General features: G+C 44.7%; 1 protein-coding gene across 11 annotated transcripts in view; it reads left to right on the top strand.

Moving 5' to 3' along the window:
• The window catches only part of PARD3 (par-3 family cell polarity regulator), a 600,009-nt gene that overhangs the window by 202,389 nt on the left and 381,151 nt on the right, over positions 1-16,469 (top strand). For all 11 annotated transcript variants that reach the window (XM_040434287.1, XM_040434289.1, XM_040434286.1 and 8 more), the window contains exon 4: positions 14,693-14,871. In XM_040434287.1, coding sequence (XP_040290221.1) covers positions 14,693-14,871 — 179 coding nt within the window. The remainder of the gene's footprint in view (positions 1-14,692; positions 14,872-16,469) is intronic.

The raw sequence follows: 16,469 nt of genomic DNA, 5'->3' as shown, positions 1-16,469 counted from the left end.
AAATGTATTTGCCAAGAATCTGACATTTATAACGTAGACTTAGCATTTAGTACATTTTCTATAGTGAATATGGCACTATTGTATTTACTTTATTATTTGTGTTCGCAGAGCGCTGATACATTGTTTGATTTTGTGCTTTCAGCCATGGCGACATGCAGATGTGCACTGGGATGTGCTGACTAACCGCCCTTTTATTAAATATGTAATTTATTTTTCTGGTATTTTTGGAACCTCCTTCCGTTTTTCTTTCAGACTCCAGACATTGCCACATTATTTTAGTGGTCACATCCCAGGCTTTCCTTGTAGCAGACCCTCATCTAATTGATGTGATCTTAGGATGGAGAGCTGAGACGAGGGCTTCAGTACCTGCTTACTTCATTACGCTGCTTGGTTCTTGCGGTCTGGGCTGTATATCATCCAATCAGTTGGAATCCCAGAGGGATTTGATCGTAAATGTCAGAGAGATCTGGGCTCTTTGCGGTTATTATATTTTCTGTCATGTCAGGAATATGAGCTGGGAATAAAAATGTGAAAGTTTTGACATCTTTCTCATCTGTTGTGTTGTGAAGCTTTGTAGCTAATGCTTTTTGTGTTCATTACTTAGAATGTTGTGTTGTCACTTTTTTAGTTTTTTTTGTGTATGTTAACAGTTTCCGACTGCAGAGGTAAAGGCCCCTTTACACGGCTCAGTGGAGACAGACCACTGTTGGGAAGCATGCATTTCTTCCCGGCAAGTGCCTGCTTGTCAGTATAGGATATATTTACATGCAGTGATCTCCTCCACAGTATAGGGAGGAGAGATTAGTAATGTCATCACTTGCCGGCAGCAGAGTGTGGTTTAGATGGCATGATCTGCTGCCGGCAAAGCTTGATTTAGGTGTCCACACGAACGATCCTATTACCCATACTATGAGCGTTTTGCTTGTTCACTGGCAGATCGCCGCTAACGAGTGTTCTTACAAACGCTTGTTAGGCCAGTTTCAAATATGCGTCAAGAGATCGTCAGGCTGTTCCGGCAGAGAACAACTTGCCGGTGCTCTCTGGATCCGGCATTGCCAGTACCAGAATGCCAGCTGGCCCCATTAACTATAATGGGGTCCGGTGGAGATCTGACTACTACCCGGCTAATAATATGCCATGGGGAAAAAATCACTGCACGCAACGGGTTTTTGTAGAGCTAACTCCTGGTATTCTATGCTGGAACAGCCTGCCGGAAGGCTGTACCGCTTAAGTGAAAGTAGACTTAGTGCTCAGTCGGTGAAATAAGACCTTTACAATTCTGTACACATCATGTCTTATCTATGTATCGATAGGCCCCGTTGACCCTATGTATGTGTAAGGAAAATTATTTTGGCATGCAAAAGGGAGGTATGCATTGATGAGTACCTCCACCAAATACTTAATAGAAAAATACCAGAAAAGTCACATGGATTGCAGCTCTGAAGCTACCTACTTTTTCCATATCTGTACACGTCAGAAAAGTTGGCTTTGTAAATATGAATTGCAGCTCAGCCCCATTCATATGGCCTAGGAAGAAATCTAAGTGCTCACAGAGCGCTGCAGCCTCTTCATCCAGCTGATTGGCGGGGGTTTCGGAAGTCAGCCCCTCACCGATCAGATGCTGGTTACGTATCTTGAGGATAGGCCATTGATATCAAAATTCTGGAGAACCTCTTTAAAATGCTAAAGGTTTATTCTCATCTGGACATTTATGGCATATCCAGAGGAAATCCAAACATTTCCTACAGGATGCATCTTGCACCATCCTTTAGCTACTCTGAATGAATATTTGGCTGTGCATGCGCGGCTCTCTCCATTCCCTTCTATGGGAGTTCTGAAAATAGCTAAGGGCTCATGCACACGAACATATTTATGGTCTGTTCTGTTTTTTTTTTTTAGGCCTGTATGCAGAAACATTCATTTAATTTCCGTTTTCATATGTCCGCAAAAAAATTGAATATGTCCTGTTCTTGTCAATTTTGCGGACAAGGATAGGCATTGTTACAATGGATCCGCAAAAAAAAAAAAAGAACTATGCAATACAGATGTCACACGGATGTCATCCGCATTTTTTCGTGGATCCGTGTTTTGCGGACCGCAAAATACATATGGTCGTGTGCATGAGCCCTTAGGCTACTTTCACACTAGTGTTTCTCTTTTCCGGTATTGAGATCCATCATAGGATCTCAATACCGAAGAAAGACGCTTCCGTTTTGTCCCCATTCATTGTCAATAGGGGCAACGTAACTGAACAGAACGGAATGCTCCAAAATGCGTTTCGTTTGTTTGCTTTCCCATACCGGAAAGCAAACCGCAGCATGCGAAGCAAAATGGATCCGGCATTACCCACAATGCAAGTCAATGTGGACAGATCTGTTTTCTCTGACACAATAGAAAACGTATCCGTCCCCCATTGACTTTCAGTGGAGTTCATGACTGATCCGTCTTGGCTATGTTAAAGATAATGCAATCGGATCCGTTTATAACGGATGCAGATGGTTGTATTATTAGTAACAGGAGCGTTTATGCTGATCCACGACAGATCCAGCAAAAACGCTGGTGTGAATGTAGCCTTAGGCCTCTTTCACACGAATGATACGGATGGGCTCTGAATGCGTTGAGTGAAACTCGCACCATTTTGCAAGCAAGTTCAGTCAGTTTTGTCTGCGATTGCGTTCAGTTTTTTCCACACAGGTGCAATGCGTTTTGATGCGTGATGAAATACTGAAGGTTTACAAACAACATCTCTTAGCAACCATCAGTGAAAAACGCATCGCACCCGCACTTGCTTCCGGATGCAATGCATTTTTACTGAAGCCCCATTCACTTCTATGGGGCCAGGGCTACTTGAAAAACGCAGAATATAGAACATGCTGCTTTTTTCACGCAACGCAGAACTGATGCATGAAAAAAAGCGCTCATGTGTACCGACCCATTGAAATGAATGGGTCAGGATTCAGTGCGGGTGCTATGCGTTCCTGTGGCGCATCGCACCCGCGTGGAAAACTCTCGTGTGAAAGGGGCCTTAGGCAGAGTTCACACTTCAGTTATTTGATCAGTTATTTCCATCAGTTATTTTGAGCCAGAACCAGTAGTGAAGCCTACTCATATCAGGTGTAATGTAAAGATCTGCAACTGTTCTGCGTTTTTGACCCACATCTGGTTTGGCTCACAATAACTGATGGAAATAACTGAAGTGTGAACTTGGCCCCTTAGCATGCTTGGCTGTTTCAGAACTCTCATAGAGGTGAATTAAGGAGCCCCCATTCTCCCATGCACGAGACATTTATGGCATGTTCTGTGGATATGTCATACGTGCCCCAGTGAGAATAACCCTTTACGTCAGATTAAAGGGTTTCTATCACTTCATATGACATAATTAGCTGGCAGACACTAGCGATCTGCTAGTGTCTGCTCTGGCCAACCATCCTACTATAATCACTTGTGGGGCAGCGGTTTTGCTAAAAAACTAACTTTTATAAATATGCTAATGAGCCTCTACGTGCTATGTGGGCGTCATTAGCACCTAGAGGCTCCGTCTACCTTCATACACAGCGGCCGCCCAGCACGTCCCTCCAGCCCGCCCATGTCCTCCTCCGTGTGACGCAACGGCCGAATTCTCGCGCATGCGCCGTGCGCGGCTGTATTCGGCGCATTAGAGATGTCTGAGCTCGGAGCGGTCAGACATTCAATGCGCATGCGCGGCTGTATTCGGCGCATGCGCATTGAATGTCTGACCGCTCCGAGCTCAGACATCTCTAATGCGCCGAATACAGCCGCGCACGGCGCATGCGCGAGAATTCGGCCGCTGCGTCACACGGAGGAGGACATGGGCGGGCTGGAGGGACGTGCTGGGCGGCCGCTGTGTATGAAGGTAGACGGAGCCTCTAGGTGCTAATGACGCCCCCATAGCACCTAGAGGCTCATTAGCATATTTATAAAAGTTAGTTTTTTAGCAAAACCGTTGCCCCACAAGTGATTATAGTAGGATGGTTGGCCAGAGCAGACACTAGCGGATCGCTAGTGTCTGCCAGCTAATTATGTCATATGAAGTGATAGAAACCCTTTAAAGTCTTCGTTGTTTCTTATGAAGTCAGCTGCAGACATTTCAACTGTTGAACACGCGGGATTTGGCCGCCAGTGTCACATTTTTTAAAGATCTGCAAAAAACGGCAAAGAATGTTTTTCTGCCTTATGTAAATTTTATTTATTTTTTTGTAAACTTCTCACACTTGCAAATGAATTATTCTGTCTCTTGGATTTTCAGTGCAAAATCCAAATTTAAAATCTGCATCAGATATGCCGTGTGTGTACACGACCCTTGTCTAAAGTTAAGAGCCTCAGTGATTAGTCACTGCACGTCCTGCTTCTCGATTCCCCTGCTATTGGCCATTATCGCTGGGTTAAACTGCGGGCATACACTAGGCATGAATTGCTCACCGTGTAATGATGATCAGCTCCTGCTCATGGAGTTCTATAGGATGCTGAGTAGATTTATTCCTACTATAACAAAGAGGTCATATGGATAAAGTTTGCATTTTATTTATATTTTTACTTTTTTAAACGGTTTTGCCGGAGTCCAGCTCGGGCAGTGGGAAAAGTAGCTAATTGGAGGGGGAGGGCGGCTTTAGATGGTTATATCTCCTGAATGGTAGCAGCTAGAAACATGCAACTGGTCTTGCTTGAAAGCTGGCATCCCAGGCTTTTAGACAAAACCAAGCAGAGGAGAAATCACTGTTAGAAATCGAGTCTGGAATAGTCGTGGGTAAAACCAGTTTTTACTTTCACTTTTGGCTGCATTCACAGCATCCCGATTTCTATCAGTGATATCTTCCCCTGTACTAAACCATATTGGTGGTATTGTCTGAAAGCTTGGAATGTCAGCTTTCAAACAAGACCAGTTGCTGAACTGGGGCAAAACAGTTAAGGGGTTAAAGAGGACCTGTCACCTCTCCTGCCATAGCTGTTTTAGTAACTACTTTTATCCCCTTGTAATAACAATTATGGAGCATCAATTCTTGTGACTCTACGAAATGCCATTCTTTTACTATTCCAGCTAGAAGTTATGAACGAATTACAATAAAGGACCAGAGGGGTGTTACCAGTTGGGGTGTGTCCCTGCACAGTCTTACAACTGCAGCACTGATTGGGTAGTGTCCGACTGTGCAGGGACACCCCCCTAATTGGTAACACCCAGCTGGTCCTTCCTTGCACACTTAGGCCTCTTTCACACTGTCGCGTTCGCCCCGTTGCCATATTGCGGCCCGCAATACACAAGCACAGTCCGTGGGGCAGCCGCAGCGCATCGTGGACCCATTTACTTGAATGGGTCCGCGATCCGGCCGTTCCGCAAAAAGATAGGACAGGTTCTATCTTTTTGCAGAACGGAAGTACGGGACGAAACCCCACAGAAGCACTCCGTAGTGCTTCCGTAGGATTCTGTTCCGTGGTTCCGTTCCGCACCATTCCACATCTCCGGATTTGCAGACCCATTCAAGTGAATGGGTCCGCATCCGTGATGCGGAATGCCCACGGAACAGCACCCGTGTATTGCGGATCCGCAAATGCGGTCCGCAATACGGCAACGGGGCGCACACGCCAGTGTGAAAGAGGCCTTAGAGTAATTCATTTGTAACTTCTAGCAGGAATAATAAAGGAATGACACCATATGGTCCTAAGAATAGATGTTCCAGAATTCTTATTACATGAGAAATGCTAGTAGTTAATAAGACAGACATGTCAGGAGGAGCGGTGACAGCTCCTCTTTACGTAGCCTTTACCCCTGGACCTTATACAAACGGATTTACAGGGCTGTGGTGTGGAGGCTGTCACTTTGGATACCCATGCCTGCTATTATACAGTCTCCCATTACTAAACAGAGAAATTCTGATAATTGGGTTGTTTCCAGCATTATCACATACAACAAAAAGACTCAGAATAGCAAATGTCGAGACGCTCTCAGAATTGACCTGCTCGCTCCTCATTTTTCTAGGATAATCCACCCTAATCCGTATTTCTCTCCAGCAATAAATTTGCCGTATACTCGGGCTGCCAGGATCTGTTTCCCTGACACGCAGTAGACAGCGCATTGTTGAATAGGGCACTTCTCCAATTAAACCAAGAAACCTCGAAACCGCAGACGGGAAAGAGCACAAAGGCAATCTGATAGAAGAACCTGCTGCTTCCTTTCCAGAGCGGTCTGTCTGAATGGCAAGTGTGCAGTGCGCGCTATTGATTACTTATGATTACCTCTGGTGACAGCCCCAGAAAACTGTATTATCTGTCTGCGGGGGATGTCTAACTTCATAAACATATAGTAAAGAGGAGAGCAAACACAGATATTACTGATCTATAGAGCCTGGATTATCTCTGCTCGTGTGACTCGAGCAACCCTAACGATATAAACCTGGAATGACCGCAAAGAAATCAGTATATCTTGTAATCATGAGGTGCATTCATTTTTCAATTGGTTCTGAAGTGACAAGTGACTGCAGAGGGTCTTGATGCCGTCACCCCCTCCAGTAGGTATTTTTTGCTGTCCGAGAGCCACATGATAGGGAAGAAATTGAAATCCGTGCATATCCTATCCCTATTGTGGAAAAGTTGCTCCAGGGGCGGAATAGACCCTACAAGGAAATTTCCCAGTGTGTGGATACCGGGGGTTGGGGGGTTAATTAAAGGTTTTTTCCGGATTCCGAGCTTCCACCTAGCAGTGTTTCCGGTGACTGCACCGTCCGCAATGGGCGGCTTTAGTGAGGCCCTAGCCTGTTTTACAGGGTAGGGCAGCACTATAAAGATCCCCCATTAGAGCCATGGACTGCACCGAGCTCACAGGTAGGCAGAAGCCACCGCCTAGCATTCCCATTGGGAGACCCGGTATGTCACCGGATCTCCAGAAAAAGCACTTGCCCTGTACAATTCAATGCAGGGCAGGGGAGATCTTCAGAGGTTCCGATGCTCCACTCAGAGAGACTGCATTGGGTGAAGAGAAACCCCTTTAATGCTCGGAGCATCAGGTATCTATGCACCTGGCCATTGCCCGCAGGTGCCCTCCTGTATTCAACTATATCATCGTCCTCAGGACAGTAAAACAGTGGTGAGGGCGGCAATATTTTGTGCTGCACTGTGGTATTTGGTTCTACTGGGGTGATATTTTGTGCTGCACCATGGTGCTACAGGCCTCACCTACTCCTCTCGTCCTGATCTACTTATATTGGCCCTGCCTGCTTGTGCTGCTCTATCTTCTGTCAATTTAAACCTGCCTACAACGTGGGACTGCTTTTAGTTTTTTTCTGGGGTCACTTTAAGTTCCCGGTGCATAGCTGGGTTAGCTCTTGTATTTTTTGTATTTAGGGGAGTGGAACCTCCTCTATTAGCTAAAGATGATTTGTAAGGACGTTTCATAACAGGTTGTCAAAAAGGACGCCAGCCCTCGAAGGGTCATGGCCTCAGTGCATGGACAGCGAAGAAACCACAGCGTATCTCCCGATATTCTGCAGCAGCAAAAGTCACATCATACGAGGCAGATTTTGTTGTTGAAATTATGGCAGAAATGCTACAGGTTTGACGCACATTTGCACTGCATGAGCCGACATAAGTTGACTTCGCTGCCACTGTAAACCCTGCAGAAGCCCTACGACTGAACCTTAAAGTGGACGTCCAGTAAGGGGCTATTCAAGCCACGTTTTAGCTCCACTCTGAGCTTGCCACTGGGGGTATACACTTGATATATCAAACCTGTCCTTCGGTGGATCTATTCACATTGAGGCAAAAAGATGAAACTCTGGGCTGCTTTTGACATCTGTATATGTCTTACTTCACTACTTAAAAGGGTTTCCCAATATATTTTTTACTGATAACATGTCCTCGATCGATCGACACCTGGGACCTCCACCGATCAGCTGTTTGAGAAGGCACTGGCGATTGCAGTAGCACCGCAGCTTTCTCTCAGCTCACCAAGCACAGCGCTGTACATTATATAGTGGCTGTGCTTGGTATTGCACTCAGCCCTATTCACTTCATTGGGGCTGAGCTGCTCCTAGGCCACGTGACGTGACATGAGCTAGGGAGAGCTGCGAGAAGACTGCTGCGCTACTGCGAGCGTCGGTGGTGATCAGCTGGATCCTGGGTATCGCCCGAACCCACCGACATTCAGATACGGATGAGAGGCAGAAAGCAGGCAAAACCGCATTTAAAGTTCAATCTTTAGGACTCCATTATAATGAATGGATTCGCTAAGCGATATGTTTGCACAGTTTTCCTATATTCCCTGGCGGATGCTCTTTGGACAGCTAAAACTGGATGTGCAACCATGTGAAGTGCTTAAATGGCTGCACACGTTGGGACACCAAAGACATATGTAAAATGCTAATGACATTCCTTGTGAATGGCTGTGTGAATGGAGCCATTGTAAGGCGCCTCCGCACAGCAGCATTTTCCCACTAAAAGCACTAAGGAAGAATGCCTCATGGTACAATATGGACACTTCGCTTTCTGTTGCTATTGAAGCCCTGAAGTGGACCTGTCACGTCCTCCGACAAAGGCGCCTGCCATTACCTGGATCAGGTGTTTTTCTTTCCTATGCCTCATACTTTCGGCTCCGGCTGCTTTTGAGGCCATGCACTGTCATTTTCAATGACGAGTAAACCATAGCTTTGATGCTGTTCAATTAGCATCAAAGAGCTCCAGTCCACCTCCAGTGCATGGCCTCAAGAAGATGTCAGGAGCTGAAAGTACCAGCACCAGTGGCGTGGGAATGAAGAGGATGAGACAGATCCCCTTTAGTAGTAAATAAACTTCACCTTGATTACAATGAGACCTCAGCATAATGACCCAGCTCCTGAAGTGATGGCTCAGAAACGCAGAAGCTGTTATAATGATATTACCCATTCGAAGGGGGCTCGTTGCGATGTAAGTTGCCTCTTCGAGGTGGGTGTAAGCTGGAATAAATCTCCTCTGAAGTCTTCTTTGCTGAAACGGTTACAGTGAAGGTGTTTACGTCCTTGCTCGAGTTACTTCAACCTTACATGTTCCTTGCGTGACTTCTCTGCGTGTGATCGAGGAGCCGGCAGCAAGTGACGCCCAGTACTGATCAGTCACAGTGCCGGTGTTTTTCTTTTCTCCCTTACTGACCTTGCCACAGAGAATTAAGTACAAAAGCATAAATTCAGGCTCCAGGTGGGAGATGCATTTGACCCCATAATGCTTTCCTTAGTCCTAATAAGCTGCTGTGCTCCTGTGCGCTATTACCTATCCATTCTTTCTGGGACGCTGCGTATTTCATTCTCGCTGATGACAGTTCGATTCCTGCAGAAGTAATAATCTCTTCTAGACCCTCGATCTTATCCTTTGCCTACAGAGCCAATATCTGTCAACTTGAAAAATGAGTTATTGCCTAAATATTAGCCTGCTGTTTGCAGTCACCGTGCAGACTCCCAACCAGAGATCGGTGGAGGGTGGCCGCTGTCACATCAGCCTCTTCTTTTATACCTGTCTTTTTTGTAGCATTCTATATGTTTACTTTTTGTCATTAGTAATCCGTGTTTCCGATGCAAATTGCATAATATGTAAAATCACTTTTTGAAACCTCTTTCTCTGCCTAAGGCTACTTTCACACTTGCTTTGTTAATTCCGGCATTGAGATCGGGCAGAGGATCTCTATACCGGAATTAAACGGATCCGTTTTGATTTGCACATCAGGATGCATCCGTTCCGTTAGAGTGCGGTTGTGTGAAATCAAAACGGAAACAAAATTGGATCCGTCACTAAATGCATTGAAAGTCAATGGGTGACAGATCAGGTTTTTAGGCTCCTAAATAAAATGGATCTGTCACCATTGACTTGTATTGTTCTCAATGCCATTTTTTTCTTTTTATGACCGGACACAAAACTGAAGCTTGCAGTCACAAAACGGAACGCTGCTGGAACGTAAGACATCCTGATGCATCCTGAACGGGTCTCTTTCTATTTAGAATGCATGAGGACTAAACAGAATTTTTTTCCCCCCGGTATTGAGATCCTCTGCCGGATCTGAATACCGTAAAACAACGCAGTTTTTTTAGTGTAAAAGTACAAGTGTAAAAGTAGCCTTACATTTAGAAAATCATATGCTGTTTTTAATCTAAGAACTATTACATGTCAAAATTTGCTTGAAATCGAACTATACAGACAATAAATGTAGAAATGAAAGCTGATAAGAAAATATTAATAGTCACACGGCAGTCTGAAGCGCACTAGCACAATTTCTGGGTAGAAGGCAAGGGTTTTGGCCTTCTCATTCATCTTCTGCAGACTATCTTTTTTTTTTTTTTTTTTTTGTGGGAGGAGGTTTTTGGTGTGTAGCAAGCTTGCCCACGAACGTAAGGGCTCTGTGCCCTTGCTACGGACCGCAAATTGCGGTCCGCAATGCACGGGCACCGACCGTGGGCCAGCTGCATGCGGATCGCAGACCCTTTCACTTGAATGGGGTCCGCGGAATGCACATGGCTGGTGACCCGTGTATTGTGGTCCGCAGCACGAGCACTGAGTCCTATGTTCATGGGCAAGAGGCCTAAGAAAGGGCACACGATAGCCTTTTCTAGTGGCATTAGTCTCTAAATGAAGGGTAGGAAACCGTACATTGGTGACAATCTACAGCTGTAACTTGACAGGTCTTGAGATGTACTTGGTACCCAAGTTTGTGACAGGACAACGGGAGGGCATTGCTACAACCTTAAATGTTGTTAGGGCAGCTTTATCATGACTGGCACTTGTCTTGATGGCCTGGGCGCTGGAGCGAGATGGGACTAATTTATTAAGGGGCAGATGCTTCTTAATAAATTAGGCGCATCAATGGCCCTCTATGCGCCAGAAGCTCAAATCTGTGCCAGCTAGGGTTTGGCATGGAGTTGAGCTATAATGTACAGCAGTTTCTGATATGAATTGTAGTAAGTCTCTGCCCCCTTCCGCAAAGCCCTACCCCCTTGTTGCCACTTTAGAAAAGTGGCGAGAAGCACAAAAGATTGCAAATTGTAGTGCAAATATGATGTGTGCCCTAACATGTGAATTTTTAACGTCACAAAAGTGGTGTAGTGCTGATAACCCTCCTGTACTTTTTAAATGACAATTAGCACTACAGGATATGCAGAAGGATAGACCGCTGGCGCTAGATGCATAAGACATAATTACAATCAGTAATTGACTCTTTCTCATCACTTCCTTCAGTCATGAATTGGACTCTCTACATTTAAACCCAAATCAGTAAGGCTACATGCACACGACAGGGAAAAGAAAGCCCGTTAAAAACGAACGTTTGTTTCACTGATGCCTTTCCGATAAACGGACGTTAAAAATGGACCCATTCAATTGTATGGGGGCAGTCTGTCAGTGAGAAACGGACAAGATAGAACATGTAATATTTTTTGACGTCTGTTTTCACGGACAGTCAAAAAAACTGCCGTGTGAATAACCCCATAGACGACCATTGGTCTTAAAACAGACTTGTGATGGCCGTTAAAAAATGTACATCACTTGTCAGTTTTTCATGTGTGCATGTAGCCCAATAGTGGCCACAAAATAAATGTACCCATCAAAGTGTCCCAATAGTCATACTACCCTTTTCAGTGGAAAGAGGGAGACTTTAGGCAGTGTATCTAGTGACGCGGCAACTCTGGTTTTCAGCTTCATCAGATAAAGTAGAAAGAGGAGTTCGGGCTGGTGTCTTCTCCGCTAAAATAAATGTCCCCTGCTCGTAGTAGTCTATTTTTTTTCTGTATAGTTCTTTTAAAAAATGATAGTGCTTGTTTGAACAGACAATATGTACCCACGTGGCACCAATGCTGCTTGGTGATTTTGAAGTGGGTGGTTATAGTTATAGCATTTTATTGCTTTATACCTTGTTTGATTTTTCTTTCTAGAATCTGAGAAAGCTGGGTAAGAACCTCTGTGAGAGTTGCGTGCAGGTGTTGTCGAGGAAAACCAGTTATAATTAAAGCTGGCCATAGACATTAGAAGTATATTGGCCATGTTAGGATTGGACATGTTGCATGTTAATTGCTCAATCCTTGTGTTCTTGGTGAGATAAGCTGCTGCCAGCGGGGCATGTATATGGGGGAGGGGGTTGAATGATATAGCTATTGGCCGACGAGTATCTCATGTGTATGGCAAGCCTAATAGTCCCCATACACCTTCAACAACTGATGGCCAAATGCTGGTTCGGCAGACTATTTCTCACAACTCCCCCAGTTAACACTTGGGTTAAGGCTTCTTTAAGACCTGCAGGCGTGTTTTCTATCCAGCAAATCTGGCAGACAATGCCAAAAACCGACCAGACAGAAACCACTGCATGGAACTCCTGATGGCAGTGTGAAACTAGCCATAGACGAGCGTGCATTTGTTGTCTCCTCGGAGAACGAAAGGATCTGGCCAAAAATTCAGTTCTCCTGATCTTTCTCTCTTCTTACAAATGTTTTTTGGTGGGGGGGGAAGAACCAGGAGCTCCCTATACACATTAGATTTTGACAGGTTCGGTCGACAATACACTATGTGTATGGAGGCCTTAAAACATGATTGAATAGTTTTTCTTCTTAGCTCAAAGATTTAGATTTACAGCTGGTTCCTGCACCTGACAGTTGTTTTAATGTACTAATGCTTCTTAGCAATATTTGTCTCATCAAATGTCTGTACTGGAAGCCAGTGATGTCCATATGGAGCCAAGGCTTGGACTGTTTCACTTGACATTTTGATTTTTAAGTACATTGGAAAATATTGGCTGGTATGACCATATGCTCCTGAGGATGTTGGCCGTTATTTGTCCTTTGAGGGAAAAAATGACACTTCTGACATTTCACAGCTGCGACCTTGGGTTTTTATTGAACTGTATTAGTTTTGCTCCCATGGCCTTTGTTCTCAATATTTTGTGGAGAGCACATTTGCCACTTTATTTTGTAGTAGTTTCGGGAAAACCGGTGAAACCAGATGACATTAAGCGTTTCTGTCCAGCCCAGTGACGTGCCAGACCTGCAGAATTTCCGCGGCCGGTTATCTTGCTTGCCTTTCATAAAATGTTGTCTAGTAAATATGTGCTAAACAACCGGCCGCAGGAAATGCTTTTCAACGGATTTCTAGAAAGCTGAAAAATGTTCTTTGTCCGTAATTAAATGAAGAAATCTAACAGATTTTTTATATTATGCACTGAGGTTTGTGAATGCCATGAGTACTGAAATCTCTGAGCTATTATAAGAGGTGCTCCTAGATGGTGGGTTGGTGGACAGAATGGTCTATAGAATGACCATAAGGCCATTTTTCCTCATTGGGGCAGATTTACTAATCCTGTTTTATATTTAGGCAGTATATACTTAGATTATCTAAGGGCACGGACTTACTTTCCATTTTTTTAATGCACTTTTGTAAGTCAAAATCAGGTGTGGATCATGAAAGGAGAGAAAGTATTAAGTACAGATACTGCTTTTCTAATGCTTTCAATCTACTCCTGGTTTTGCGAGTCCGCTGTTTTGTGGTCCACAAAACGGTCACGGTTTGTGAATGCAACTTAATCTATGCAATAGGTGAAATGCACATGGAAACCCACTGCAAAAGTCCACATTAAACAAGGATTTGAGGCTTAATGGTCTAACGGCACCCACCAACGTTGTGGCCTGGTTCAAATGCCCAGATTCTTCTGACCCCCGTACACATACACGTTGTGTTCTCAGTAGGGAGAAGGAAATAAATTGCTGCCAGGCACCTCTAATGGTAGCGTATCTCTCTACAGAACAAAAGAATAGGGTATGCTGAAATCCAACATGCCTGACCCTTTTTTATCCTGATATAAGCACACGCCCATAGTCGTCCAGTTCTGTCTAAATCGGCAGATTTGGTCCACATTCATCTAATTGGTATGGCCCCTTTATAGGGGTTGTCCAGTCCAAACCTCAGGCTACCGATATCTTATAGGCAGGGGTAGCTCTAGCATTGGGACTACACTGTCCATCCGTTGTGTAGTGGACAGAGCTGGTTACTGCAAGGCTGCACCTATTGAAAGGCAGTGCACAAATGTTGTGTAGCTATGGTGCTGGAGCTGCTCCCAAATAGCTGATTGGAGGGGTGTCTGGTGTCAGACCAGTGCCGAATGATAGGCCATCAATATAGAGGCAGTTGACAACCTCTTTAAACGGGTAATCCAAGAATATAAAATGCTCCCCATATGCCGGCCCCTCACACTTATTCTACTTACCCGGCTCCCCACGTTGCTCCTGGTCCCCGCACTACCGCTGCTGCTTCTCCCCATGCGCGGATAAAAACATCCGGTGTCGGGGGAGTCTATAGCCAATGGCAGGTGGTGACGTGGATGAAGCGGGTGATGCTAGAAAGGCTCGTGCCCGTCACCGCCTGCTATTGGCTGACACGCAGGCGGAGAAGAATCGGGCACCAGGAGCGACGCGGGGAGCCAGGCAAGTAGAATCCGTGTTGGTGGGCATTTTTTAGTCTCGGATAACCCCTTTAAGTTTCATTGTCATGTGCTGTCACGTAACTTCACTATGACCCTTGTAACTACTTCCTTTTATACATAACCATAAGCCAAGTTGTCTATGAATGTCTGATTTCGAACCCCTTCATAGTATTCAAGATTTGGATTGTTACCACTTTCTCCTGTTTCTGCATAAATATTATTTTGTGTATTGACTTTAATATATATCTTTTTCCCTCCTATCAGATATGCCGCTCCACGTGCGACGTAGCAGTGACCCAGCTCTCGCCGGGATAACCACTTCTGTTAGCGACTCCAACTTCTCTTCTGAAGAGCCGTCCCGTAGAAATCCAACTAGATGGTCTACGACTGCAGGGTTCACAAAGAAAAACCCTCATACGGGCCACAGCTCCAATGACAGAAAGGTATGGATTTTCTCTTGCACTCTTAACATGCTCCTTCTGCTCTCTTGTAGTAATTGTTTCTTCTCGTCGATACTGTTCTTCAGTGTCCTCCGCTGGGCTTCAGCCCTCAGGCGGCCATTCTCCCTATGAAAAGTACAACTGTTATGTCAATTTCGCTCACGTCTGTCGAGAGGGACAGAGGCACGTGAACACGCTTTGAAACAATTAGCTTGCTCCAAGTTCACCTTCTCCCATCTGTAATCCCATATGCTGCAGGGATAGTTTGGGTTCAGAACTTTTCTTTGATCAGCTTATAAATTGTTCTGTATCTTCCAATTAAAGCGGCTTGTGAGTATTTACAAAGAGCCTTTTACAGTGTGAAAATGACATGGGGAGGATCAGCCTTGGGGAAGTGATTTGGCAACGGCAATTTTACATTTTAATGCTCCTTGTATTAAACGGTCCTCTTCTCTCTGGATTCCATTAAGGATACGTTGTACGCTTTCTTTGCTTTTAATATCGCTTCTTTTTGCTTAAGATGTGCTGCTTTTAATAAGGATGTGTAGAAGTGGGTTTCGTAGTGGAACATTTTAAGATCTGTCATCTTATTGCCGATGACAGAATAGATGGAAAATATAGATGTTTTTTTTATAAATTTGACAATGATTGGTTGTGACGAATACCACACCTCGTGCCCACTTGACGTCACCCACGTCGAGCTCACGAGACGCAGTATGGTCACTTGTTACCAAAGCGTGACGTTACGCCCTCCAGAGGAGCAGGTAAGGTCAGCTTGGTACAGTTTATACAGACACCTCCTGTCCTCGCGGGCACAGAGAGGCAACAAGCTTAGAGAGCCTTTTCACTGCCGCCGTGAAACAGCGCCTTCTCAGCCCGGGAAATCTGCCGCCAGCTTCTCGTTTGATATAAGCCCGGTCCGCTAACGGGATCATATAGGGTGAGAAACCAACCCACGGTAGCTTATAACTAGGCCGAAACATAGACGTGGGGATACACTATACACACAGAAAATATATACAGTGGTCTGAGGTTACAGATACAGGTGATATAGGTACAACAGGGTTAAGCAGAGCAAAAGTCAGTTACCGGCAGGGTGGATTTGATTTAAATCACGATTTAAATCACTAGTCAGTAAGGCTTGATTTAAATCCTAGTTTTCTACATAAAGACTAATTCTTGCTGGTATAACTTATAATATGCAAGTAGATGAAATTTTTTAGAATAACAACTTTTCATATTAGTTTGATTAGGTTGATTCTGCATTCATAGGTTTGTAGAAGTTAGGATTAAGGTCTTTTTCTCAACTCTGTTCATGTTATAACATTTTTGCTGTGAAGAAGAGGCATGTGATCTCTGCTGAGTCAAATTCAGTTTTGAGAACTGCAAAAGTAAACCAAGCATCTGTGATATCTTGTAGGCAGAGAAACTGCCCAATAATCTTACAAAAACCTCTGGAAGAGCATGACATTGTGAATGTACAAAGGGGGAAACTAACTCTCCTTAGGGAGAGAGCACCTTAATCAGTGTGAGGAGACTTTTAGGCCATACGTGCTTCTCTGGAATTCTGGGAGGGAAGAAATGCAAATGAGCTCTTAACA

This window comes from Bufo bufo, chromosome 5 (genome assembly GCF_905171765.1).
Source record: "Bufo bufo chromosome 5, aBufBuf1.1, whole genome shotgun sequence".
NCBI lineage: Eukaryota > Metazoa > Chordata > Amphibia > Anura > Bufonidae > Bufo > Bufo bufo.
The sequence above is the reverse complement of the archived record's forward strand: the minus strand, read 5'-3'. Positions and strand labels throughout refer to the sequence as shown.